This window comes from Meles meles, chromosome 21 (assembly GCF_922984935.1).
Source record: "Meles meles chromosome 21, mMelMel3.1 paternal haplotype, whole genome shotgun sequence".
NCBI lineage: Eukaryota > Metazoa > Chordata > Mammalia > Carnivora > Mustelidae > Meles > Meles meles.
In genome coordinates, this window is record NC_060086.1 from 15,661,886 (window position 1) to 15,688,362 (window position 26,477).

Genomic DNA, 26,477 nt, shown 5'->3' on the forward strand with positions numbered 1-26,477 from the left:
TATGGGAGCAGTTCCGCATCTTGACTGTGGTGGCGTTTACACAAAGCCCTATACCCTGGACACATCCTGCAGACCACACACGTGCGTGAGTGCATGTGAAGGCTGGTGAATGCTGGGTAAGATCTGTAGCCTGGTGACCACAGTTGTACCCACAGACTAAACACCTTCCTGCTTTCGGTGTTGTACTACAGTTAGATCTTAGTGCCGGGGAGTGGGGGAGCTCAGAGACTATGTACTCTTTCTGATGGCCCTATGATTATTTCATATTGAAAAAACTGAAACACGAAAAACCTCCCAGAAAGAACAAAAAGGCCATGCAGTGGAGTGAGACAAGGTGCCATGGGTGTGCGGTGACCGATGGAGAGCTCCCTCGTACCCTGTGTTTACCCCTGCCCCTGCCTCATTCCAGGTACCACCCAGTCTGCCAGGCAGGTGGGTGAGCTGTCCACGGTGCTAGCAAAGACCGGCCATGGTCTTCATTCCATGAAGCAATAAGCCTCATTCCTCCTTCCTCAACCACTATCGGCAATCCGCCCCCCCCCTCGCCCCAACACACACACACATCATCAGTGCCTTTACTAGATCCTGCAAACATCCTGGTGTGGCTCCCATCTCTATGTGCCACACCCTTCACCCCCTCAAGGAGAACGGAGGCTCCAGAGGGAGGTACGCAGTACAGAAAGCAAGGACACATTCCTTGGCACAGCCGGTGGTAGATGGTGCGTAAACTCCAAGCCTGCTGCATTTGTAGAGAAGAGGAATTAGAAAGACACACACCAAAATGTGACCCATGGCTTATCTTGGGGTGGCAAGACGGTGACTGCTTTTTTCTTCTTTATGGTTAACTCTCTTCTAAAGTTTATGTAGTAAAAGGATTACTTTTGAGATAAGAAAAAATCAATAGAGGTGGTTGTTCTAGAAACTGCCATCGTGGGGCCCCTATAGCCCAACTCTCATCTCTTTATGCTTGCAAGGTGGGTCATCCCAGTCTGGGGGTCCCAGCAGTCCCTGGTCCTACACTGCCCCAACCGCTGACCTCCCACTGGGTACTACCTGCCCCTTGGGGCAGGGTGGTCCCCCTGCTTGTCTCCCAGAGCTTGTCTCCTTTGGGGTCTTGGCCTCCCCAAGAAGTCTCCCCAGTACAAGGCACTGACAGTCTCCTCCTCTATGCCCTCCCGGCACTCTGTCACTGCTGCTGGGCTGGCAGGTCAGCAGCTGCCTCTCCCATTCACCCCCTCCCTTCCCTACATCCTTCCCTGCTGCCTCCTTGACTAATGTGTATGGACCTCATCCCTGGGCTCTCTGAGTCCTGGGGTTCTGGCCATTCAGCCAAGGGGAGCTCTGCCAGGGAGGGGAGGAGCATGGGGTGGACACACGGTCCCTGCTCCCTCCTTGGAGTCAGCTAAGGCTGGTGGTCATCTGCTGGAGGCCCCTCTCCAGGGCCCTGGTGGGTCTCTGACAACGGTTCATCCCGTGACTTCTCCCTTATCCTGATGGGCCACCATGAGCCGCCCACATGACTGTTGCTATCCTGCGTGGGTCCCCTATCCCCTCTCTCTGGGAAGCGTCCCTTTGTAGGCCCCCCCCTGAATTACTCTGCGATGTCACCTCTTTCCTGTGGGCGCCGTGACTGAGTCACTCTCAAAGGAGGGGACAGGTGTCGTTGACGTCTCCGGCGTCCCAGTACACAGTAGGCGCTCTGTAATCGCAGTTTGAATGAGAGAATGTGTGAAACCTGAGAAATACCCGTCTTGGATTTGCTGCTCCCTGTGCTCGGAGGTCTGCCCTGGGGAGGGCAGACACGTGCTGCTGGACCCCGCATTGGGCATCTGTGCGCGGACGGACCTAACTCTTCAGCCCTCCCTGCGTTTGTGTCTCCTGTCTGTGTCAGCTGCCTCCCTGTCCCCCACCAGCCGCCCCAAGGACACAGGCAGGCTGAGCGAGAGCCAGAGCGCTGACCCCCCGGGCGTGTGAGCAGTAATGCATTGGGGTTGTTTGCGATGCAGTGTTATCATGCCTGTGGATACCTGGTGAATCACCAGTCCAGTCCCACCTGCCATTCGCCCACCACCGTGACCCCAAGTGGTGGAGAAGGGGCAGGCATCAGCGTTTCTGCTGGGGTGCACGGAGGTCAGCAGCGTGCTGTGGTCCCATGGTCCTGAGTGGTAGAACCTGGGTTTGGGCATCTGCTTTTGGCCTTCGAACCCTGTCGCCTGACAGACCAAGAGCTGCCCTTCGGGGCCGCCTTGGGGATGCAGAGTGCCGATCCCAGACAAGGGCAGGGTTTACCTTATAGGTCTCCAGCCTGCACTCAGAGCTCAGTCCTGAGCCCACACGACGCCAACCTCTCCTGATGTTGTAGCCTCCAACCCCCTCCTCACTACAGTTCCCTTATCCAGACCAAATGCCACCCCTTCCAGGAAGCCTTCCAGATTCTTCCCATGTGGGGGTTTCCCACTTTTATTGGCCTCCTAGGTCTCGCGCCACCCTGAGCTGGGTCAACCTGCCTCTGCCTCAGGTGTCCTGATAGCCGTGAGCTCCTCAAGGGTGGGGTCAGGGCCCAACAGTGCCTGGCATGGAGCTCTGCACACATTGGTGCTTAATAAATGTTTTGTCTCTCCCATCCCATGCTGTCGCCTCTTGTTGATGTCACTGCCTCTTTCAAATAAGGGCACGGGGACATACACATCTGTGTCTCGGGACAGGCCTGGCATCGGGCATCCAGCTGCCTCTGTAGGGCCCTAGCTGTTCCCGGGAGGGTCTGTGCTTCTGGAACGGGCTTCCTGGCTGCTCCAGACACCATGCCTGCCTCCCCCTTTCTGCGTGTCCCTCCCCCAAGGCCCTTGCCTCGTGGTAGTGCTCCTGGTGGTGACGTGTCCCTCTTACACACCTGGCCTGTCTGGCCAGCCGCCCTGCCTGCCCCGGGCACACACCTCTCTTCTATGCCCGTTGTTCTCCAAGCCCCTATAAATAGCCAATTTTATCTCCTCAGTGACAGTGAGCAGCTGGCTGAGAGGCCTGGCCCCACTTCTGTCCCCTCGCCAGGACTGTCCCACATCACTCTGTGACCTTGGGCCAGGTAGTCCTCTCTCTGGGTCTCCTCCACCCCATTCCTGCCCCTGCTGCCCTGGGCCCTGTCGCCCATCACCAGGCTCCCTGCCCTGTCCTCCCAGGACCCCATGGCAGAGACTGAGGAGCTGCCCGGGGCTGGGGAAGCCTGGGCCTGTCGGGCCAAGCAGGGAGCAGGAGGCATACCTAGTCCTCGAAGATGACCCGTTCTGGAGGGGCTCCAGTCATGGGGACTAGTCAGGGTCAGGTGCTCCACACAAGCCTCATACACAGGCCCTCAATGGTGTCAGCTGACATAGAGGTCAGGAGCAGGTGGGGGCACAGGTGGCCCAGTGCTACGTGGCCACGAGGGCCGGGGGTGGGGTGGGAGCTGGGCCCTGTGGGAAGCCACTGGTTTCTCCTCAGTCCCAGGGAGGGACCTAAAGCTGGAGCTGGAAGGAGCCGACAGAGGGGTGAGCTCCCTGTCCCTGGAGGTATATAAGCAGAGGCTGCTGGTTTTAGAGCTGTTTCCAGCCCTTTCCTACTGACCTGCCAGATTCTGAAAACCTGCTTGCACCCCTCTGCTCCCTGCCCCAACGTCTCCCAGGGTCCCTGTTGCCTCTGGGATCCAGCACCTTCTCCCACCAATGCCCAATCGAGTCTTCCTTGGTTGAGTCTGGGTTTGCCCTTGGCAGAGAGGGTGAGGCCTTAGGAAGGAACAGGGAAGGCCTGGGGTGGCCAGGCCAGCAGCGCTGGGGAGATGGGGTGAGGCTGGTGGGCCAGCCTCAGGGCCAGCAGAGGAAGGGAGGGAGTCCCTGCGCGGCCCTGGCCACCCACTCCCTGGGGGAAGGTGTCTCTGCTGGACCCAGGACTGGGGCCAGGCATGAGGGAGACTGTGGCCTCTGTAGCAAAGACCACTAGCACTGGCCATGGACGGGGGCTTTGCTTTGGAGTTTGGACAGTCTGGAGTGGTTCATACATTCCAACTGCTTACCAACTCCAGATCTGAGACCACACCGGGGAGGGCGAGGTGCCCATGCAGCGAGCTGTCCGTGGGTCTGGCCACGGGGCTTAGGCTGGCCCACCCCCAACTCTGACTCACTTGCCAGTCCTCTCCAGCTCACCCCCCCTCACCCGCAAAGCCGCGTCAGCCACCCATCACCTCTGGCTACCCACTCACGCCCACTCATCAGAGACATGTGGCCCTAGCTCCTTCCTGCCCTGTCCACCCTGCCTCTGCCCCCTCTCCAACCTGGCGTGGGCTCTCGTGTGCCCCCCCCCCCGCTCTTGGTCTCCAGGGGTCACTCCTATTCTCCGGGGAGGAGGGCTTAGTGGTGACCCTGCTTGTAAACCCAGAGCCCCAGCCCAAGGCCAAAATCAATAAAACCCCCACTAAACAGCACATAAAACAAACCCAAATTATTCCCTAAATCCCCAGAGTAAAAACCCAGTACAAGCATTTGGGTTTTTCCCTTTGCAGAATTTTTTTTTTTAGTAGACATAGTCTCTTTCTCGTTTTACAGCAAACATTGCAAATATAGAAATATTTTTCTGTACAATGGGAGGACGACAGCGTACAGTGGGGACGAGGACATACGCCCAGCCCATGCCCCTTCCAGCCACACCCCAGGCACAGCCCTCCCCAGTGCCCCTCGTGCCCCGCAGGTCTCCGGGCAGGTCCTGGAGGCCACCCGGCTGCCTCGCTTGTTCTGTCCCTCTTTGGTGGCCTCTGGAGTTGGCAGCAAAGAAATGGACCGGGGATCCACAGGGATCCACAGCAAACCTGGGCGAGGCAGTCGTGGGAGGAGCCCGGTGGCCACTTGGTGTCTAGTGTTCTATGTCTTTAAGAGAACTTTACTTTTATTATTTTTTGTTTAAAAAAGGAAGAAAATAAAGACAGAGAGTAAGATCAAGAAGGCAGAGAAGAATCCAAGAGGAAAGAGAATGAAAAAAGTCCCCTCCCCACCCCCATCCCCAGACACAGTTTTCTCAAGTCCCTTGTGTGTGTGTGTGTGTGTGTGTGTGTGTGTGTGTGTGTGTGTGTGTGTGTAAGCCACAGCTCATTCTCTGTTGGGACCAGCAGCGCCCCCTCCCTGCACTCTCTGCGGGCTCCAGGCTTCCACACTGGCTGCGTGCGTGTCTGTGTGCACGTGTGTCTGTGAGCGTGTCTGTGTGCACGTGCATGCGCACGCATCTGTGTGCGCGTGTCTGTGAGCGTGTCTGTGTGCATGTCTGTGTGCACATGGGTGCATCTGTGTCAGCATGTCTGTGTGCACGCATGCGCGTCTCCCTGTGTGAGCATGACTGTGTGCACGTGTCTCTGTGCATGTCTACGCGTGTGTACGTGTGTGGCGCATTGTGTGGGAGTCTCTGGGTTACGACAGCTGCAGTGGGTCTTGTGTCCTTTTTGGTCCCGTGGGCGTCACGAGTCCCGGGGAAGGTGTGGGGCGGGCGCAGGCCGTGGGCTCAGGACTTGTGCTGGGCCGACACGCCCTTCCAGTAGTCCAGGATGTCGTGCAGGTCCTCGTCTTTGGCGAACTGAACCTTCTTGCGCAGGGCATGGCCGGCTGCCATGAACTCCTCGTGGTCCTTGTGGCGCCGGCGGCTCAGTCTGAGACGCTCCCAGATGCTCTGGGAGGCCCTGCAGGCATACTCGGGGCTGGAGGAGTAGCTCAGGTTGTGGTACTGCGGGGACAGTGGCGAGTAGGCCAGCTCGCGGGGCCGCGGCCTGGTCAGCGGCTCCAGGATGGATGCCTTGCGGCCACCCAGGCTCTCATGGGGCGGGGGCGCAGGGGGTGCGGGGGGCTCGGCCGGGTGGGAGCCGGGGTACGAGTGCCGGTGCTCGCCGTAGTGGCGGCCTTTCTCGGCCTCAGCCCGCAGCACGGCGGCCGCGGGCGTCACAGTGAGGATGGCGTCGGTGGCGGGGGAGCTCTTCTCAATGTACTTGGCCTCGGCAGCTGCGGCCTTGTGGGCACCCGCGGCTTCGGCGCAGAAGGCTCGCGGGCTGCGTGCGGAGCCGCTGGATGAGGAGCTAGCACGCGGCGGGCCGGTGGCTGCCTCCACGCTGTGGTGCCGCTGCAGGCCGTGGCCAAAGGTGTCCTTATAGACGGGCGCCAGGAAGCCGTGCTTGCCCGCCAGCGGCTCCGACAGCAGCACCAGCTGCGGCTCGGCCGCGGACACGGCCCCGGCCCCGGCCTTGCCGCTCTGGAAGGAGGTGGCCTCAGACTTGAGCGCGTCGATGCAGTTGTTGATGATCTGGTTGACCTTGTCCACCTCCTTGGCGATGGTGGAGATCTCGGCCACCGAGCTCTGGCTGTCGGGGCCGGGCCGGCCCAGCTCGCAGTCCCTGCGCTCCGCGGGCTCTCCCGTGCGCACCTCCATGTAACTGCCCTTGCTGGCCTTGGGTGTCTCGCCGCTCTCTGCCAGCTTGTACGGCTCCATCTCGCCGGCCGCCAGGTACGGGATGCGGGTCGTGGCCTCGGGGCCCAGCAGCGGGCCCTGGGACAGCGGGGCCAGGCCGGGGGCCTCCAGCTCGGGCCCGTACTTGAGCTCGATGATGGTCTTCTTGAGGCTGCCGGCTGTGGCCGCCTTCTTGTGCTTTTCCTCCTGGCGCCTCCGCCGGCGCAGGCAGTAGTAGACGGCGCCCAGCACCAGCACCATGCCGAACAGGCAGCCCAGGATGGTCATGATGTAGTGCGTGGCCGTGGATGGGCTGGGCACGGGGCCGGGCGGGCCGGGCGGCTTGGGCAGGCCGATGGTGAGGCAGGTGTGGTTGTGGTGCAGGCCGGAGCTGGTAGACACCACACAGTAGGTGTAGTTGGTCAGCGTGTACAGGTTGGTCAGGCGGATCTCCTCCTGCGGCTTGGTCAGCCGGGACACGGTGGACGAGCGGCTGTTGTTGAAATGCTCCAGCGTGTACATGCGCGTGAACGGGCTGGGCAGCTGCACGGTGATGGTGGCCGAGTTCTGTGTCAGCTGCTTGACCTTGAGGAGGGGCCGAGCCTCCGCCTGGGGGGCCAGCGTGGGCAGCGCCACCAGCGGTGTGGTGCCGTCGCCAGAGAAGCAGTCCTCATCGGCGCAGGGGGCCTCGCTGGGCTCCGGAGGCGGCGGGGGCGGGGGCGGTGGGGGCGCACGGCCCGGGGGCAGGCGCCCCGGCACAGGGGGTGGCTCGGCCACGTAGGCGCCGTCGGTGCACACGGACTGCAGCTTGGCGAGGATGCTGCGCTGGCCGTGGCGGCCCTGGCCCAGCAGGAAGTAGCCGGCGTAGAGCGGCGGCGACTCACACTGCACGCGGTCGTGGGCGTGTGTGGCGTTGGCGAAGGCGGCCAGCCAGCGCAGGAAGCCCAGGAGCTCGCAGGAGCAGTAGAAGGGGTTGCTGTAGAGCTCGCACACGGACAGCCGGGCCAGGCCGGCGAAGGTGGTGCCGTGCAGCCGCTGGATACGGTTCATGGACAGGTCGACGTTGACGACGTTGGGGCACTCCCAGAAGGCGCCGGGCGTGACCACCTCAATGAGGTTGGCCTGCAGGTACAGGTACTCGAGCTTGGCCAGCCCGCGCAGCACGCCCTCCGTCAGGTTCCGCAGCCGGTTGTAGCCCAGCTGCAGCACCTGCAGGTTGAACTGGCCCGAGAAGGCGCCGTCCTCGATGTAGCCGATCTCGTTCTTGGTGAGGTTGAGGTACGTGAGGTTGCCGAAGCGGCTCAGCGAGGCGTAGTGCACGCTGCGGATCCGGTTCTCGTTCAGCCGCAGGTCCACGATGGTGCTGTTGATCTGCTGCGGGATGGCCTCGTAGGGCGGCTGGTTCTGGCTGCAGATGGCCAGCCACACGAAGCCCTTGTCGCCCTCGATCAGCCAGCAGTCTCCGCGGGCCAGGCCGCCCGCGTGCAGCAGGACGGCGGCCGCCACGCACGCCCATAGCGCGCCCCAGAGGCACCCGGCCATGGGGACAGCCTCTGTGGGACAGCCTGTGCCGCCTGCCCGGGGGGACCGGCCGGGAGACCCCGGAGGAACCAAAGGGGCCGGCGCTCGCGCTCAGGGATGTCCTGTCCCAGGCCGCATGCTGGCGTCGCGTGGGCGCTGGGAGCCGGCTGCCACCCTCAGTACCGCGGGCCCCCGGTCATGCGCCTATGTCCTGCCGAGGCCGTGGTCGCCTCCCCCATCGGCCCGGGCGTCTGGACAGCTCCGCCCTGCGCCTCCAGCTCCACGGTCCTGTGGCAAGACAGAAGAGGGGAGAGCCGTCAGGAGGGGTTGGGGTTCCGGCAGGCCCCACCGTGGAGGAGCAAGGCCTCGGCGGGCTGCCCGGTCAAACTAGAAGGCATGTTGGGGGAGCCCATGGTCCTACGGGACAATGTTGGGTACGAGAAGGGCACAGGACAGGTTGTGCCTCGAGGGAGGGGAGTGAAAGGAAGCCCCCATCCCAAGCCCTCCCCGGTCCCCAGCCCCATTTCCTCCCAGAGGCAACAAAACCCCACCTGCTGGGCCGGGTCCTGGAGATTCAAGGACTGTGGGTCTGGCGCAGGCAGGGCCACTCGCGGGATAGTCGGGAATAAGGGACATCCTCTCCCGGGAGGGCCCGGCCAGACTCACGGCCGCCTATAGAGGGTGCTTGGAGCCCTGGCCCAAGGGTCCTCAGCCCCAACACACAAATCCCTCCAGAGCCTCAGGGTGCCTCCCGTTCCCCTCCAGGGAGGCGCAGGGAGGCAGCTGGCCTGCCCCCCTGGGGACGGCTAGGTTCGGGGCCTGAGCCCTCCCGCAGTGGTCACACTCCTCTGACTCTAAGTTTCCCCAAATTAGACTGCTGGATGGTCTCAGGGGAAAGGAGGCTGCCACCATCCCCTCGTGGGTGGATCCTGGCAGAAAGGCTGGGAAGGGAGGAGCAACTCTGCCAAGAAGCCCCCATGCCCACCCACACCCCCGCCTGGGGCCTAGGAATGGCCCGACCCCTCCCAGCTCTGCCAGCCGGCTCCTGAGACACAGCGTGAGGGGACGGCCACAGGCCCCTGCGCAGCTCCAGGATGGGACCATCCCTCCTGGGTCAGGCTGGGGAGCTGGTGCACAGGGTGACGGGGCTGGACACAGCAGCTCCCGCCAACGTCTGCCGCGGCCGCAGGAGGACCTCTGGTCTGCGGGACCCACCCTCTGCGCCCCATCCCTGGTCTCCTGCGGGACAGATGAGCAGGCGTGCCTTTCCTCATTAACATCTGGATTTATAGCCGGCCTCTGTCACCGCGCTGTGGCCTGGCCGGCGGCCAGCCGAGTGTATTTCACGGATATTGACGTTTGCAACTAGTCTGCACTGAGGCAGCTTAAATTAGGGAACAAAATATAATGATGTGAAATGGATTTTCTTCCCCTTCGGAAACTTCATAGAGCACTGTTTTGATCTGGCTCCTGGGGAGGAGAGTGACTGGCAGATGGGGGCCAGATGGGACGGGGTGGGACCCGGGGCGAGGTCCTCCCGGCCAGCCTGTGGCTGTGTGACTTCCCGCAAAGCACGGGGCCTCCCCTGGCCCGGTCAGACAGGGAGGGAGCCTGTCGGGGGGATGCTGGGGTCCCTGCATGGTGTCCCTGGGGAGGACAGAGGGCATCTCCAGTACTTGCCCCTCCACCAGGGGCCCCCGCGGTGCGTGTAAGGCAGCTGGGGGCAGTGGGGTCAGGCCGGCTCCCACTGCCGAAAGCAGGTGCGTAGAGCCTGTCTAGGAAGTGTGGCGTCTCAGCAATGCTGATTGTAATCACCTTTAATCTCTTGCTCAAAATAACCCAAAGTCAAGTTAAGGAGGATTACAGAGGCCTGAAGAAGCCTTATCACAGGCAGACCCGGTGGAGGAGGGACAGCCCCCAGGCTTCCGGCCTCTCCCTGCTGCCCCCCACCCCCTGCCAGGGTCGCTGGGCCCCTTGGCGGCTCTGGGGAGTGGCATGCCCACGTGGGTCTGTGTGCGGCGAGGGAGGTGGTGGGGGGAGGGGGGCTCACCCCGCAGGCAGGCTCCCACACGTGGGAGCTGGGGTCCGCACGTGCGAGGATGAGGCTGTACCGGCACGCGTGTTGGGACCCATGTCAGCGCCCATGCACGCAGACAGGGGTGCCTTCGGGAGAACATGGCTCCATGGAAGCCTGCCCACGTGGTGGGTGTGAGCCCCCCCACCCCCCTCTCCCCAGGGTGCACATCCAGGAACACAGCATCTTGGGACGGGCACGTGGTTCTGGGGACCCGTCTCGTCTCCCCTGTGAACCGCCCCCTCCCCCGGAGCTGCCTCCACCAGCCCAGCTGTGTGACGAGGGAGGCAGGGCTGGCCCCCCTGCCCTAGGACAGGGCACATCCCCACCTCGGGTGCTCCCTCTGGCCTGGCAGGTGTCCTGCTCTCACCTTCGTGTGCCATGCCTGCCCCCAGAGACTGGGCTGTGTGGAGATGGGCGGCCTCAGGGGGAGGGACAACTAGGAGTCTGGGTGTGATCCTGCTGGCAGGTCCCCTCTGCCCCTCTTATAGCCCCCAAGACCTGGCCTCAGAGGGATGCCAGGATTCTCCTTCCACAGCTCGCTGAGCAGACGGGAAACGGAGACCTGTCTGAGGTCCCAGCGCGAGTGGCCCTGTCCTCCTCCCGTTAGGGCTGGGCGCCCACACCTGCAGGCACCTCATCCCTCCAGGAGGCCCCTCGGCTGCAGGAATTGGGCTTCCCGAGCGGAAATAGATGCCCAGGGAAATGGCCTGATCGGCTGGGAGGGCTCTGCTCAGGTGGCGTGTGTCCCTTGGCCTGTCCCCTCCTCCTGGACTCACTTGCTCACTGCCCATCGTTGGTAACGGGCCCCAGCACCAGCCCCGCCCCCGTCTCTCTCTCTCTCTCTCTCTCTCTCTCTCTCTCACACACACACACACATCCTCCATGCCTGGCTGGTCACTCGTGAAACAGACGTACCCATATGTGTGGGAGGCACAGGTCTGTGTCACAGCAGCCCCCACCTGCCCCTGCCGCCACACCCCTGCAGGCCGGGGGTCCCTCTGCCAGCACCTCTCCCTCGGCACCATCCCTGCCAACTCATGGTGCCCCATGCGGCCGCTGGCCTCTCGACCTATACTGTAGTCCTGGACAGCGTAGTTCTACAACATTCCACAGAAGCACCTTGACCAGAATAACCCTCCAGCCCATCCAGGCAGTGTCCACCCCGAGTGGTCACCAGCGACCCGTCTTGCCAGCCCTGGGGGCATACTGTTTCCGTGTCCCCCAGCCCCACAGCAGCCCCTTCCTGGAGCGCCTTCTGTTCCAGGTCTCAGAGCAGCCGCCCCTCCTGTCCGGTCCCCTCCACAGCCCCCAAGGCCAGGCTCCGGCCTCAGCCGTCACTTCCCTGAGGGGGTCTCAGCGCCCCTCAGGCTCATGGACAGCTCCCCCTGTGAGCTCGTGCCCCACCTCCCGCCCCCCGTTCCTCAAACCCCACACCAGTGCACCATCCTCGAGCACCTCTCCCCTCTCTCCCCACATGCAGCCCGGAAGCCAAAGCATCACCCCCACCTCCCTGGGTCTCTGGGGTCATCTCCTGGCCCCTGCCGCCGAGGCCACGCAGGTCCAAACCACCGCCCCCTCTGGCTGGGCTCCCACCTCGTCTCCTGCTGCCCACAATCCACCCTCCCCACCGCAGCCATGGGAACCGGTGGGACCTTGGAGCGCGGTCATGGGATCCTGCCACTCCGCCATCCCCGCCCACAACCCGGGATGACATCCGTTTTTCCAGGAGGGAGAGAGGAAAACCCAGGCTCCACCGGGACCTACCAGGCCTCGCCTGCTGGGGCCCCATCCATCCGCCGCCTCCCCCCACTCCACCCCATGTGCACCACCCCCGTCCTTCTGGCTGCAGGGCCTGGTCCCTCCCCGCAAAGCAAGAGCTTCGGATCCTAGAGCCGACAGCTCCCCCATCGGAACAGCACCCCTTCCGAGCCCCTGCCTGGTACTTGCTTATTTACTTGGAGTCACTGCTGGTTCCCTCCCCCACCCTGGGGTCACAAGCCCCAGTGCCCAGACCCCAGGTCCCACCGGCTGGGTCGCCCCCCTGCCCAGAGCGTCAGCTGACAGGCAGGAGGAGTGGCACGGGGTAAGGCACCGGCCGTCAGCTCTGTTTTCTCATCTGTGAAATGGGAGCCAAACATGCCGCCTTCCCCAGGGCCCGGGGGAGGGAGCTGCCCCCCCCCCCCGCCCCGCTCTGCAGGGATCCAGACCACCCCATGTCACTGTGGGCCATATCACCCCGAGCCGCCTCTGACCTGCGGGTTCAGACACATCCAGCGGGATGAGAAAGGCACGTCTGTCTCACGTCCTCACTTTGCAAAAAACACCCCACTGTCCCCCACAGAGTTTCTCTGTGTGCACCTCCCCCGATGGACAGAGACCCCTCAGCATATGCCCTCAGCCCCAGGAATCTTGCTGGACCCCTGCCCCCTCCGTTCACGGACGCCTCACGCTGGCCCCTGCAAGGCCCTGTGACAGAGACCCCACACCTCGGAAGGACAGATGGGCCAGGTGCAGCCTGGCGCATCCCCGAGGGAAAGGGCATGAGTTCTGGCCCTGACCAGAATGGCCTCGGGGCCAGTCCCTGCTCACCTCGCTTTTACCCTCAGTCAGTGGGCGTAGAGCTGGGGACCCCTCGTGTCCCAGCAGAGACCAGACGCCCCCCAGCCCCAGGTGGTGCCCTGCACAGTGGGCGATCACGTACACATGACAGCCAGTCTTCTGTGTGTCCGCACATGTGTACACGGACCTGTGTGCCAACCTGTATCCGCGGCACCACGCCTGTCTGCACACGCATGTTCACACATGCCTGGGGGGGATCTGACTGTGGTCACTGAAGCGGACTGTCCTGAGGTCATCAGATACCAGTGGGGAGGGACACAGTGGGGCCTGGACAGGGGCTCCCTCCCAGCCGTCATCACCATGACCATTGGGATAAGTCCCAGAGCCATCACCTCATTAAGCCTCATCACTGTCCTCCACAGGGACAGGGGACAGCCACAGTGCCCTCTGTGGCCCAGGAGAAAGGACCCGCCAGGGAGCCTCAGCTAGTCAGGCAGGACTCAGGTCACCTGAGCTGCTCAGCCACTGACCCCACAGCTCCCTGTGGAGGGTCCCCCTAGTACCCAGGAAAGGGGGCAGACAGAGCCCCTGGCTGCCCAGGGGGTGTCTGGCCCCACCCAGGCCTGCAGGGAGGAGGAGGTGCTCACAGGACCACCAAGGGACAGGCCTCGTGGGGGGGAATGCAGGTAGCAGGGGTGACCAGCCTTCCCCAGCCCCTGGGTGTGCAGAGCTGGGGGCTTAGACAGAACCCCAAGAATGCAGAGGGGGAGGGTGGATTCCCTATAAATGTGCTCAGCTGTTGTTAGAGGGGTGCTCTGGGGGACCCCGCGGTGGATGCCTGGTGCGGAGCCCTGTCTGGGAGCCACGGGTGGTGTAAGCCCCCCAGCAGGTGTATTCAACCGGGAGGGCAGCTGGCCGGCTGAGGGCAGGGACCTGTCCTGGGGGGTGATGCAGCCTCTGGCCACTGGAAGGGGAGGGGGGAGAGCGTGAGCATGGAGAGGACCCTCAGAAAGAAAGAAGTTGGACTTTCCTAAAGAAGCATCACATCTGGACGGCACCAGGCTGGAGTTGAGGGGGAGGGACGAGTCTTCCTGCCGCTCACAGTGGGGCCCCAGCCTGACTGCAGAAAATACTTAGACGTGAACATGGGATGGTCACGCACACACACACACACGTCTGGTCCAGCCCCTATCAGGAGGGCCCTGGCGTTCACATCCTCGTCCACAGCAGGGACACGCGCCAGGCAGCAGATACTTAGGAACAGGTCCCTGAGGCACTGATGGGACAGTGGGGGAACAGCAGGGAATGAGAGGGAAGCCTGCACAGTGCCAGGAAGATGCTGGAAAACTGTAGGCAATCAGGGAAGGCCTCCACTAGGAGATGCCATGTGGAGGGTTCTAGTAGGTGAGTAGGAGTTTGTTAGGCAAAGAAGAGGGGTTACCGGGCATCCCAGGTGCAGGGTATGCAGGGTGCCCAGGAATGGGGCAGAGGTCCCGGAACCTGCGTGGAAGGGCGTGGTGGCAGGAGAGGAGCCCAGACTCCCTGCTCCCGAGCGCCTGAGGCACGATGGTGGCACTGGGCTGGGGGTGCGACCCCCTCCTCCCTCTCAATCCTGGGGTTGTGAGGAAAATTGGCAACAGTGGGGGAGGACAGGGACCTGCCCCAGGCTGGGCTGCTCCCAGCCTCAGTTTCCCCACCTAACATTAAAGAAAGGGTTGGGCTAGGTGCCTCTGAGTGGAGGTGCCCCAAGTCCCACGTGGTGGCTCCTGACCCCCCACGTGGCGCTCGCACACACTGCCCCCCCACCCGCCGCCTTGGGGAGGGGGGGACAAGGGCGCTCAGGAGGCTGGTCCCACCCTCTGTTTCCTCACGTCAACCCTGCCAACATGATGCCACTAATGAAATAAAGAAACATGGTGGTTCCAGGCTTTTAAACTTGTCACGGCCAGATTTGCATAATCACCTGCCTAAAAATACCATTGCTCTGCTCCGACTCGGCGCCCAGACTGGGGGCGCAGCGGCCCGGGGATTCTGCACAAGGCCCGACTCTCGCATCCAGAAGGAAACGGGCCAAGCGCCAGGCACACGGGGAGGCGGGGAGATGGGCGGGAAGTTAGAGATCGATAACTTTTTACCACTCCAATGTTTGGCCGATAGATCATGTTTACTGCTAACGTTTGTCTGCCGCTGCAGCCGGGCTCTGCCGCAGAGGCCCCGGGGCCGCGACGGGCACAGCAGGGAAGTGCCATTGTGGGGCAGATGCCAGGGCCTTGGGCCAGCCCAGCCCTGGGGGGGGGAGTGTGGAAGGGGGGGCCAGGCCCGCCCACCTGAATGGGGCATGCCCACCGGCTGGGGCTCTGGGCCCCCAGGCCAGGCCACGAATGTTGGCTCCTCCACACTCTGGCTGTGTGTCCTTGGGCAAGTCACTGGCCTTCTCTGGGCCTGTTTCCTCCTCTGGCAGATAGAGATCGCCAGGGCTTATCCCTCACAGCCTCACCATGAGGGTAACACGACTTTACCCTCTGAACCTTCCAGCATGTACACGCGCTCTATAAATATTCATTTCCTCCTAGGGCAGCCCCTTGGCCTCAGGCAGGCAGGGGAGGGAATGCACTGTTCCAGGCCGTGTGGGTGGACTGAGCAGGCCAAAAGGACAGGCCTTGGGGGTTTTTTGACTTCAGGAGCTACCCAGCCCGGTGCTCCCAGCACTGGGGCCGAGCAAGCGCTGTCCCCGGTCTCATCACCCACCTTGAGCCTGCCCTCCCCGCTCCTGCTCGGTATTCACCCACAGAGGCTGGCCCGGGCTCCTGCAGCCGGCCGGCCCGCAGTGCTGACTCAGCCAGGCTCCAACCTCAGGACTTGGCCACAGGGTCGGCCTGACAAGCCCCCGACCTCAGCTGGCCCTGCCCTCGTCCTCTGGGAGGCAGGCTGGGAGGCCCACGGTGGAAAGACCGTCCCTTGTCCCTTGCCCTCCACCCCACAAGGGTGCATGCAGAAGGAGCCGGGAAAGGTGACGGGATGGGGCCCGGGGAGAACACGGAGGACACGCCTCACCCACCCAGTGACCTTGGACGTCCCTAGGAGCCCTGAGCCTCAGCCTGCCTTGCCAGAGTCCGGGATGGGCAGCGAGCATGCAAACAGCGGTGGTCTCTGGTTTCCTCTAGGCCCCCACGTGCAGCGAGTGTCTCCTGTGTGGGACCACCCCCAGGAAGACGGAGAGGAGGGAAAGCCACCAAGCCCAGGCTTTCCCCTCAAGCAAGGGCAAGGGCACATGGCATCAGAGTCCACCACTTGGCTTGGTAATTCCAGCCCTACCCCAGAGTGTCCAGCGGAAACCCTGCAGCTGGAACCCAAGCTGTGGCCCAGGGCGGGACTGGGCCGGGGAGGCAGGCTGGGCCGGGGTTCCTGGAGCAGCAGACACAGCGGGAAGGGCCCCAGGCAGGGCTGGGGGCTGGAGTCCGGCCCCCACAACGCCGGGCTCGCCCCGTCCCTGTCCCACCAGGCCCCGCATCTCCCGGCTGCTCTGAGTTAATTAGGGATCCAAACATTTAATGGTCTGTTATGCTTCCACTGGGCATCTTTTTAAATTAAAAAAACATGATGTACGGCACTGTTGGAGGGAGAAATCACTTTGCGATGGTTTCCTGCTCAGGCACTGGCAGGGACCGGGAGAGGGTGGCTGGCTGGCCTCCAGGGAGACCGGACAGCGACACGTGACCCTCTCCAGGAACACCGCCCCCACCCCCCACCATCAGGAAGCATGTTGCAGACTCCAGGCAAGGGTCTGGGTGTCCAAGGGACACCTGGCACTCTTCCCCATCACACCCTCCTAACCCTGGCAGCCAGGAAGTTCTATCTTTAGTCTGACCTGAATCTCTCCAGTTGTTTTGAGGGATGGCCAGCCTGAGACCGCACTTGGACATGCGCTGGTTCTGCTCTTCCCAGTCGAACCTAAACCCCCAGGAACCCTGAGCTCTGGGAGCCCTTTCTGAGCACAGGGATTCCATCCCTGTTCCCAGCTCTGCCGGAGGGCAACGCAGACTGCTGGGAGGGCCTCGGGGGACACTGCCCCCCTCCCCCGTCCCCACGCTCCACCAGCCGGGGCCACGCACCCAGACGCAGGGACTGCTGCCCACCCTGCTCACCCATCAGGTCCTGTCTCGAGTCCCCGCTGCTGTGATGATTTTCTACAAGCACTGTTTCCGGCCACTACGAGTTGCACTAAAGATCTGGGGCATGGTTTTCAAGCAGAGGTTGTAAGACAGCGGTCAGCTCCTCGAACATCACATGAAGGAGGGAAACCAAGTCCGAAGCCAAGTCCCGTCTAAGGCAGCATCGGTACCACCACCCAGGCCAGGGACGGAGCAGAGACACACGCTGTCCCTGGGCTAACCGGGCCCCCGGCTATGTGTCAGGGTCACTGGCCATGCTGGGATGGCATCATCACTCTGGTGAGGGGTTCTGGGGAGAGTCCAAGATTGGGGAAGAACAGCCAGTACGGTCCCTCGGCAAGCAGGGGGTCTCCGCGGTGGAAATGGGGCTCTCTCCCCATGTGACCAGATCAACGTGGGGCTTCCGACCAAACAGCCTGCCCAGCGCCCCCACGGCCACAGCCGGGACCACCAGCCCCCACAGGCCCTCTCCCTCCAGAAGCCATCCCCTCCCTCACGAGCCCCTCGTGGACCCCTGTCAGGAGGCTGCTGCAGCTCCCAGGGGCAAGGATCCTTCCCAGGCGCCCTGGTAACTCTGAGAACAAGACCCCCTTTCCCTGCAGCTCCTGTGCCCTGGGGGCCTCAGGCTCATGTCCCAGGAAAGAGGCTTCTGGAGGGGAATCCAGCACCAAGGTCAGGCCTGGGCCCAGACTCTTGTTCTTAATTTGTCACTAAATCCAAACACACACAGACACACACACATGCACGGGGTCTGCTGCCTGGTGGCCTGGGGAGCCCCGAGGCATCCTAAGAGCAGACATCACCTCCCTCTGCTCACATCTCTATGGTCCCACCTAGAAGGCATTTCACTGGGGTGAAGGAGTAAAATTGATCCCCCCAACCCCGCACCAACAGACAACGAAACGTCCAACACCATACAGTGAATCATCTGTTCCCTCAGCTGATCTGTGATGCCCCACAGGGTGAGTCGGGTCAAGCCTGCCCTCCCCCTGTAACCCTGCATGGCTCCCCAGTGCCCTCAAGAGAGCCCATGTCCTCGCCTGCCTACCTCTCTCTGCCCCCACCTTGCCCTGTAAGGCAATGGTCAAACTGCTTCTCTTGCATTTTCTCTAAGCTGCTTTTCCCAGCCTGGGACACATCCCCCTGCCACCACTGTGGTCTCTGCTTGGACTCCCGAGAGGGGCTGGGGTCTCCCCTTGTAAGCATGAAGTGGCCTGGCTGTGCCCCCATGTGTCCCGCCCTGTCAGCCAGACTGGGGGCTGTAGGCACGGAGGGCTGGCTCTTCTGCGTCCCCCCCAGGCACAGGGTAGGGAGTGGATGGGGACTGAGCATCTCTACAGGCTGTAGGGAGGGTAGCTCCATGTCATGATTCTCCCCAGACAGTCTCCACACACCTGCTGTTCAGTGGCACTATGCGTGGACCACCCCCCCACCCCAGTCACACACCCCGCCAGGTGGCTCACGGTTGCATTGGTATGGACACCTCTGCTGGGGACCACGCCATTGTATCGGTGGCCCCTTACCCCTCTCGTGATGCCCAAACGGCCCTGTTTATGTCCCTGGGACATAAACTCTGTAATGAGCTTGCCCACAGAGGACGATAGACACCCTTTCACGCGTCTCCATTTCCAGAACCTTGGCTCAGCGTCCCTCTCCCAGGTGATTGGGCACAGCTCTTCCAAACACACAGCCAAGATGCGGGTGGGACCCCACAGAGCCTACAAATTAACTTTGGAAGAAACCTTCGGGATTGTAATATTTCGGCACGGCCTGTCCCGTGATGTCCGCTTTCTCTCTGGTCTCCCAGGACGATTCCGCAGAGTTCTGCACGACAATCTCAAATTTTTCTCATAACTGCATTCCTGGGAATCCCACGGGGTGTTTGTGTTGTTGCCACTGTGAGCGGGGACCGCTGATCTCATTATGTTTTCCAACCAGCTGTCACGGGTACGGATGAGAATTACTGACTTGTGTATGTCTGTTTTTTATCCAGCCCGCTACTTTCACCAAGTTCTCCAGTGACCACTTCAGTGGCTTCTTGGTTTCTTCAGGCCTCCGATCAGGCTGCCGGCAAATGATTACAATTCTTTTCCAGAGACAGTGCACTTATTTCTGTTTCATGTCTTATTGCTATGTCCAGGATTTCTGGACAATGATAAAGAGCTCTGTTGGTGGTGGTTTTTTTTTTAAATAAAAGTTTTTGAACTCCCAGGAATTTGAAAAATCTCATTATTTAGCATGGTCCTGGCTGTGAAGTTGGGATGCAGTTTCTTTACCGGGATGAGAAACCATCCCGGTTCCATTTTTAGCAGTTCCTTTAAGATCGGAAACCAGCACTAGATTTTGTCAGATGCTTCTTGTCATTTCTCAACAGGGTCCCACGGCCAACCTGTTGAGGTTGTTATGTATAATATTAACAGGTTTCCCCACTATTAAGCCATCTCTGAATTCTTCTGATAAATCCTACCTAATCACGGCGGATGACCTAACATTCCGGGAAACGGGATCTGTGTGTAATTCACCAAGGATTTCTGATCCCATCCCTAGGGGCGAGATCTGGGTGAGGTCTCATTTCTGTACGGTGTTCACAGTCTGGGGTTTGGGGCCATTCTCACTCTCTCTTGCCAGGGTGACTTCCTGCAGACAGCAGTTGCCTGCTCCAGTGAGACTCCCAGGTCTCTGAGCTCGGGGCCCCTACATGGTGGACATGCTCCCAGAAGCCATGTGGGCAAACACCACGGACCACTGGTGACTGTCACCCTGCGTTCGTCGTTTGCATGTTCCAGATTTTCATGATTCAGGGTTGGCTCCAGGCAGGTACACCGCAGGGAGGTATTCTGGGAAAGGTGACACCAGCCTGGGGGAGGTCAGGATTGTGACACCACCTGCAGAGAGGACCCTGCAGGGTCTCCTGGTCTGTGTTCCTTGTCAGCCACGTGCAGATGGATGGACGTCACGTCACGCATCAGGGGCACGGAAAACACAAAATGAGGGAAGGCCTGGACCCTCTCAGAATGTCCACTCTGAGGAGAAAACCTGCAGAAGTGAGGGGCTTGGCAGGAAGGACACCCCTGAAAGATGGTACCATCTCACTGTCCGCTTGCCACCCTGGGACCCTGACCTACCCCTGCACGGGATATCTTTCTCTACATCCCTTGAATCCGGTGGTCCTGACCACAGTGGCCACCAGCACTGCCAGAAGTGAGCCCTATCTGTCCTGGGCCTGGCCCTCGGCCACTGACACGTGGACACAGCCGCTGCCACCAAAAGCCACAAGCTTCGGCGTGGTTTGTTACATGGCAACAGATAATGACACAAGGCCAAGCGTCAGGCGAGCGTGAGCAGGACAGCAACGACAGCAACGAGAACGGGAGCGGGAGAGCCCCCCCCCCCATCACAGGGCATCACATCACAGTCCAGGAGGGGGCGCCTGCCAAGTCGGGCGGGGGGGGGGGCGCCTGCACTGTGTGGGTCAAGGAAGCCCAGTCCGTGCCCACTCCCCTGGACGGCGGCCTGGACGACAGGGTTTCTGATCCATGTGTGACTCAGGCCCTGGTGCTCTGCAGGCCAGCGCGTTTGTGCAGATGCCTTCACTTCCAAGGCTCAGTTTACCTCCCTGACAAATGGGGCCATGGGCCCCTGCTCACAGGTAAATGCAGCCAAGTCTGGGAACGGCTGGGACCCAGTGTGGCAGGTGTCCCCAAAAGCGGAGGCTCATGGGGTGCAAACCATCTGCCCCCAGACCCGTTGGACTTTCTCGGCTGCATCTTCTCTCCTCTGGGAAGTGGGAACAGTGCACGGAGCCTGCAGGTTCACCAAGGGACCTGTGCAAGACACGCATGTTCGTGTACCATGCCGCACCCGACGGGGCCGTGTGAGGCTCTGGCTACCGCCAGGATGTGGGGACAGGGCTGAGGAAGAGCTGATGCAAAGTCCAGGGGGTGCAGGCAGGTCTGGGCAGCTGGAGGGTTGGGTGGCCCCTTTCCCAGGGGGTGGGCTGCAGTCGGCCCACAGCTGTCCCTCTGAGGCCCCGCCAGCTCTCGGAGTCCATAAAAAATCAATCTAATGACACAGCAAACATTAATTATAGCCGTGAGACCAGGAATGGGATTGATCTGGAAGGGGCCGCTCTGCTGTTAGTCATCGAGACGCTCTGCGGGGGTGGGGAGAGGCCGGAGCTCGGGGGCAGGAGCCACGGAGCCGACCAGAGCTTGCCCCCTAACATCGGGCTGGCGGCAGGGGAGTGGAGGCTGCTGGGGGGCCCAGCCGGGGGTCAGGGCCCTGGGAGCTCAGTCTGGCCCTGCTTCCCATGGTTTTCTGGCCCAAAGGGACACTGCAAAGGGGCGGGGCTCTCGCTGGAAAGCTCAGGGTGGGGAAGGACCAAACTGGACGCCTCAGCTCTCCCTGCCGTGTGAACAGCAGAGTTCCTAAGTGCAAGGAGCTGAGCATGAACCCTCGTGGGCACGGTCAGAGCCCCCTGCCAGACGGCACTGGGGAAGGGACTGCAGTCAGCCAGCTGGACAGGGACATGAAAGGAAGTCCCGGTGGGAGCTGGGCAGCCAGCGGCATAGCCTCTGACCCACGGAGGGACACAGACATGTTTTAAGAACACGCAGAACATGTCCCGGGTGTCCGGGGGAGGGGACACCTGGCAGCACCCCGCCTCTCCTCTAGGCGGGGAACACAGGCTCCATTCTCCCTGATGCTACCCCCAGCAGCCCACTGGTCTGTGTTCTGGGGTGGGGGGGTGGTGGGAGAAGAGGTGCTCGGGGACCCTTCCCAGGTGAGAAGTGACCGCAGACGCCCTCAGATGGCGGGCTCCCCTCTCCCACAGTCCCACCCATGTCCCTGAGGTCCAGGGATGCTGGGGACCAGCATGTGGGGCCGGGGACTGCTCCAGCCAGGCCTCCCTCTGTGTGTGTGGCTGGGGAGGGGGATTGGAACGCGACTGGCTGTGCCAAGCCTCCCAGCATATGTCTGAGCAAGAAATCCAACGAGGTCCATATGCCGCTGTTCTAAATAGAGCCTCTCGTGGAGACTTCAAAGGGCCAAGGTCAGTGAAACTGGAAGCCAGGAAGTGTGGTGGGCAGGGGGCTGGGCTGAGACAGAGGCCCGGGTCCCCCTCCCAGGCAGCTTCGAGGTGAGGATCTGGGAGGCCTGTATCGAGCGGCATGAGACCCGCAAGGAGGAAGTGTCTGTGGTGACCGCACGTGTGTGTCCCCAGAGTGCGACCCCGCAGCCCTGGGCCCTCTGCCTGCCCCCACGACACCTCACGCGCACACACCCGCACGCACACAGGGGCGTCTAATTATTGTCTCGCGGCGGGCAGGAGTCCGACCGCCGGAGCAGCTGGAGGACATTCAATTCTCGGCGTAATTGACAGTGCTGGAAAGCACCCAAGTGGGGTGTGAGGACACGCTCCCCTCCGCGACTCGATCCTTCATTGCCGAGCACATTACTGCTGCGGTTCACACTGCCTCCGCCCCCTCACCGCCTGCCCGCCTCGCTCTGGGCCTCCGTCTGTCGGCCGGCCGTCTGTCCGTCTGTCGCCCGAGACTCCACCAGCCACCGGCCTCGCCTCTGTGCGTGGAGGGAGCTGCTTTCCCACCCCCGGCCGCCCGCACCCTACCCCCCCACGCAGTGTCAGGCCCCGGGGACGGCTACGAGGGGGACCTCAGGGAAGTCAGCCTCCCTCTGGGACATAGCATTGGGACTCCAGGGATCACCACCCCAGTCCCTGGACTGCCCGGCAGGTGCTAGGAGGCCAAGGGCACCTGCCCCCACTCACTCTTCCCCAAAGGCTCCTAGAGGACAGTGTGACATTCATGGGGACCGGGCCTCCCATAGGGGATAGGGCCAGTTATTAGGCATGCACAAGACAGGGCAGTGCCTGGGTAGCAGAGTGACCACGCGCCCAGAGTGACCGCGGAGTGGGGGGAGGTGCAGAACACATCCAGGGGCTGGGGGGCACTCACAGGGCTCTCTGGGGAGGTCTCCAGGCTCTGTCCTCACCGGTGTGAGCAGCAGCCTGGATGAACTCCAAGAACCTGTAGGAAGGGGAGGGAGGCTGGAGGCCAGGACTGGGAGCTAAGCACTCCCTCCAGCTCGACGAATACCACAGGGCAAAGACCACGCCAGGAAGGGGTCAGCATGGCTCCACATCACCCATGGGGAAGAGAATGAGGCAAGAGTTGGTTGGACAGGTCGATGTGGCCACCTGAGAGGGTAACTGGCTAACTTAATAGAGATACAGCAGGGAGAACAGAGGAGGTGATGACTCGGCTCTAGGCAGCACGGCTCAGCCAGTGCTCAGAGCGTCTGGCTCCAGACTCTAAGGAACATGACCAGAGCCCACACTCCTACAGCACCTTCTAGGAGCTAAACTCTCGTCTATCAAACTATTTAGTACTGGGCCCAGTCCTGTGAAGCAGGAACTAGTATTACCCACCTAACCGAAGAGACACGAAGTTGTTAATGAACTTGGCTGAGTTTCCACAGCTGCGTAGTCACGGAGCAGGGTTGAAACCCAGGCACCTTGGCCCCAGAGTCCCAGTGCCTACCCACACGTCATGCAGCCAACAGGCCCAGGAGGGCGCGTCCGAAAGTGACGGAGCTGGCGGAGCACGGACGCGAAGGTGGGAGAGAGGGTGTGGGGGTGTCTGGCTGAGAGGCCACCTGCAGAGCAGGGCCCCCCAGGCCCTGGGGTGGACCCTTTTACCCTCCCAGAGAGTTCCCTGAGCCTGCTCACCAAGGTCTAACACACGCGGCCTCACTGGGAAACACCTAGGCGGCATTGCACAAAGGTCAGGGCACACAGAGCCCATGAGCCCAATTCTGGTGTATTTTACCACAATGGAAAGTTCAGAAAGAAAGGTGGTGGGGGTGGTCTGAGAGGGGCACACGGAGGCTCCGGCAGGGGTGGGGGGGCGGGGAACACTGGAACACCCGTCTTCTCACACCCCTTCAGGGCTTCCCTAGGTTCCAGGCAGCGTGCGGGGACTGACACACAGCCGGAGGGGACAGCGTTCGGGTACTCAGGCTATCACTCTTCACACCTTTAGCTGTATTAAATATTTCATAATTAGTGAAATATTTATTTGAGATTTCTTAAATCTTTGAGACGTCTGCAATATTTTATAATACATTTTTAAATGTTTTGGAAAGGAATGGGCTGCTGTGTGCGACTGAGCTCCCTGTCGCCAGAGGTGTGCAAGGAGAGGCTGGATGTCAGAGAGGGCACTGCCCCCAGCAGGGGAGGTGCCTAGAACCAGGAGAACAGTCAGCATCACTCGTGAGCCTTTACAAAACAGAGCACGTCCCCACGGGCTCTGTGTCAGCGGCCCCTCATTCTGCGGACCCGCTGGGTGACTGACCATGCCACTCTGGGGCTCCCCGATCGTGCACCCACACCATGGGGGCTGCAGCTCTGCCCTGCCCATTCAGAGTCCACACCTGGCGAGCGGGTCCCTGCCACGTGCCAGAGGCAGGGCTAATGGGCTGCAGACGGACGCCCAAGTTTCAACCAGTACGTGGGTCAGCTGGGGACACAGCCTGGTCTTGTGGGCCCAGGAGGGCTCCCCCAGAGAGCTGACATTTCTGCAGAGACTTGAACAGAGAAAAGACCAGCCCTACAAAGGCAGTGGGGGAGACAGGGCAGGGAAAGGGCCAAGGAGGCCGGAAAAGCCAGAAGGGTGGGGGTGAAAAGACCCGTGAGGCTTCTGGGAGCCTTGATCTCACCCCAGCACCCCTGCCGGAGACAGGATGTTATCTCAGGGGCAATAGGGGGCCACTGAAGGTTTGGCGCAGAGGATGTATGACGACTCTGGCTGTTGATGGAAAAGGGAAGGTTGCAGGACAACCGTGGGTGTGCAGGGAATTGAGCAGAAGCATCTGCAGTCCGCGGGAGAGGGGGCAGGAGCCCGGTCAGTGAGGGGCAAGGGAGGGATGTGGGCGGAGCCGAGAGGCAGAGATATGCCTGACAGTGCACAGGAACCTATCCGGGAGTCCAGGGTGGACACAGCAGTCGCACTCGGGATAGCCCCAAACTGGACGGTACCCAAACGTTCGTCCACAGGCGGACAGATAGCTCCCAGCAGTGCAGCCACGACAGAAAGCTATCAAGTAGCCGCAGAGACGCACAAGCCATCCTGCCTCAGTGACGTGGAGAAGCCCTACCCTGGAGGGTATGCAGACCGCCCCAGGGAGCCCCTGATGCCCAGCCATCGGTCTGGGAGCTGGGGACATGAGTGCACCTGGGTTCTAAGAACTTCAGAGAGCCGTGCTGGTTTGGGGTTCCTCTGTCCCCATGACCCGCACTGGGCAGAGAACCAGCGCTATCCGCATGGGGACGTGGCTGACCCCAGACCCCAGGGCAGGACAACGGATGCAGCGTGAGAAGGAATTTCAGGGGCACCAACTTCTAAGGGGGCACATGAGAGGAAGCATGTCAAGGCCAGAGAAGTGCGGATGCCAGGAGCAGAGAAGGGGCTGTTTCGAGGTAGAAGGTGTGGTCTGTGACCCTGAACTGTGTGTCTGCAGGGACCCTGCAGAATAACCGGGAGCTGTCATGGCTGTGGCCCATCCCACATGTGGGCTGGCATCACGATGCATTCTCATGGGTAGCAGGTGCGTGTCCACTGTGCTGACACCAGCCACAACACACACAGCCCAACTATGAAGGGCTCCAACAGCACACACACAGGACAGGTGCAGGGGGACCTGTCCTAGCCACACACGGAGGAGGGACTGCGGACAGGACCAGGGCGGGCGGGACTGGGGAAGGGAGATATCTCTGAGCCACAGACATCCGCCCGGACACGTGTGTCCACACCAGACCCTGGATGCGGAAAGGGGCACTAGAGGGGGTCAGGGCTACCTGACCAGGTACTGTTGGTGGGGAGCTCACCTCCAGGGCGTGGCAAGGAAGGACGGGCGGCACTCAGCTCGCTGACACTGTGCAGGTGGTCAGGACCCTGGACAGCTCAGGCCCGCCTAGATGCTCCTGGAGGCAGAAATGGGGAAGGCTAACCCTGCCGGCCTCAGAAGCGCTCAAACCCAGACTCAGAAAGGCAGAGATGTTTGGGAGGAGATATGACAGCCTGCCCGAGGCCCTGCTGTCAGGGGGTGGGGGCTGTGTCCAAAGCCCCACCTGGAACAGTGGAGATGTGGGAAGCCCTGTTGCTCCAAGCCTGGTGTGTACTCACGGTCCTATCTGGGGGGGGGGGGGGGGTGTCCACGCCCACCTGAGCCGCATCCCCAGCCAGAACTAGGCTTGTGGGGGTGTCCCTCTGCAGGGAGCACACAGTAGGACAGCAGCACAGGCCCTGCCCCCACCTGCCTTCCCCAGGAGACTCAGAGCAGCCTCTGGCAAGCCCAGAAGAGCTGCCAGCCGATGTACACACCTCATTTCAGGGCCCAGCACCAAGCGGCCAGGCTGGGAACATCCATGTGCCAGGGCGAGGGCCAGCCTGGAGCAGAGTCCCTGTAGGTGGCTCTGTGTACCCTCCTCTCCATCAGAGAGCCCAGATACTTCCGCAAGGTGGGTGCATGTCAGAATCCCCAGGCACATGCCTTGGGCAGGACTCGTGACCTCCCTCCACCTGCAGACCTTGGGGCAGTTGTTCAGGGCCCCTGGACCGGAAGGCTCAGTTCTAGAGGTGGTGCAGAGTCTTCTGGACTAGGATGGAAAGCCTGTGCAGAGT

General features: G+C 61.7%; 1 protein-coding gene across 3 annotated transcripts in view; it reads right to left on the reverse strand.

Annotated features, from left to right (window-relative positions):
• Positions 1-5,073: 5,073 nt before the first annotated feature.
• ELFN1 (extracellular leucine rich repeat and fibronectin type III domain containing 1) overlaps positions 5,074-26,477 on the reverse strand; it is a 65,948-nt gene continuing 44,544 nt past the window's right edge. For all 3 annotated transcript variants that reach the window (XM_045993655.1, XM_045993657.1, XM_045993656.1), the window contains exon 3: positions 5,074-8,256. In XM_045993655.1, the coding sequence (XP_045849611.1) occupies positions 5,515-7,989 (2,475 nt within the window). In that variant the 5' untranslated portion in view covers positions 7,990-8,256 and the 3' untranslated portion in view covers positions 5,074-5,514. The remainder of the gene's footprint in view (positions 8,257-26,477) is intronic.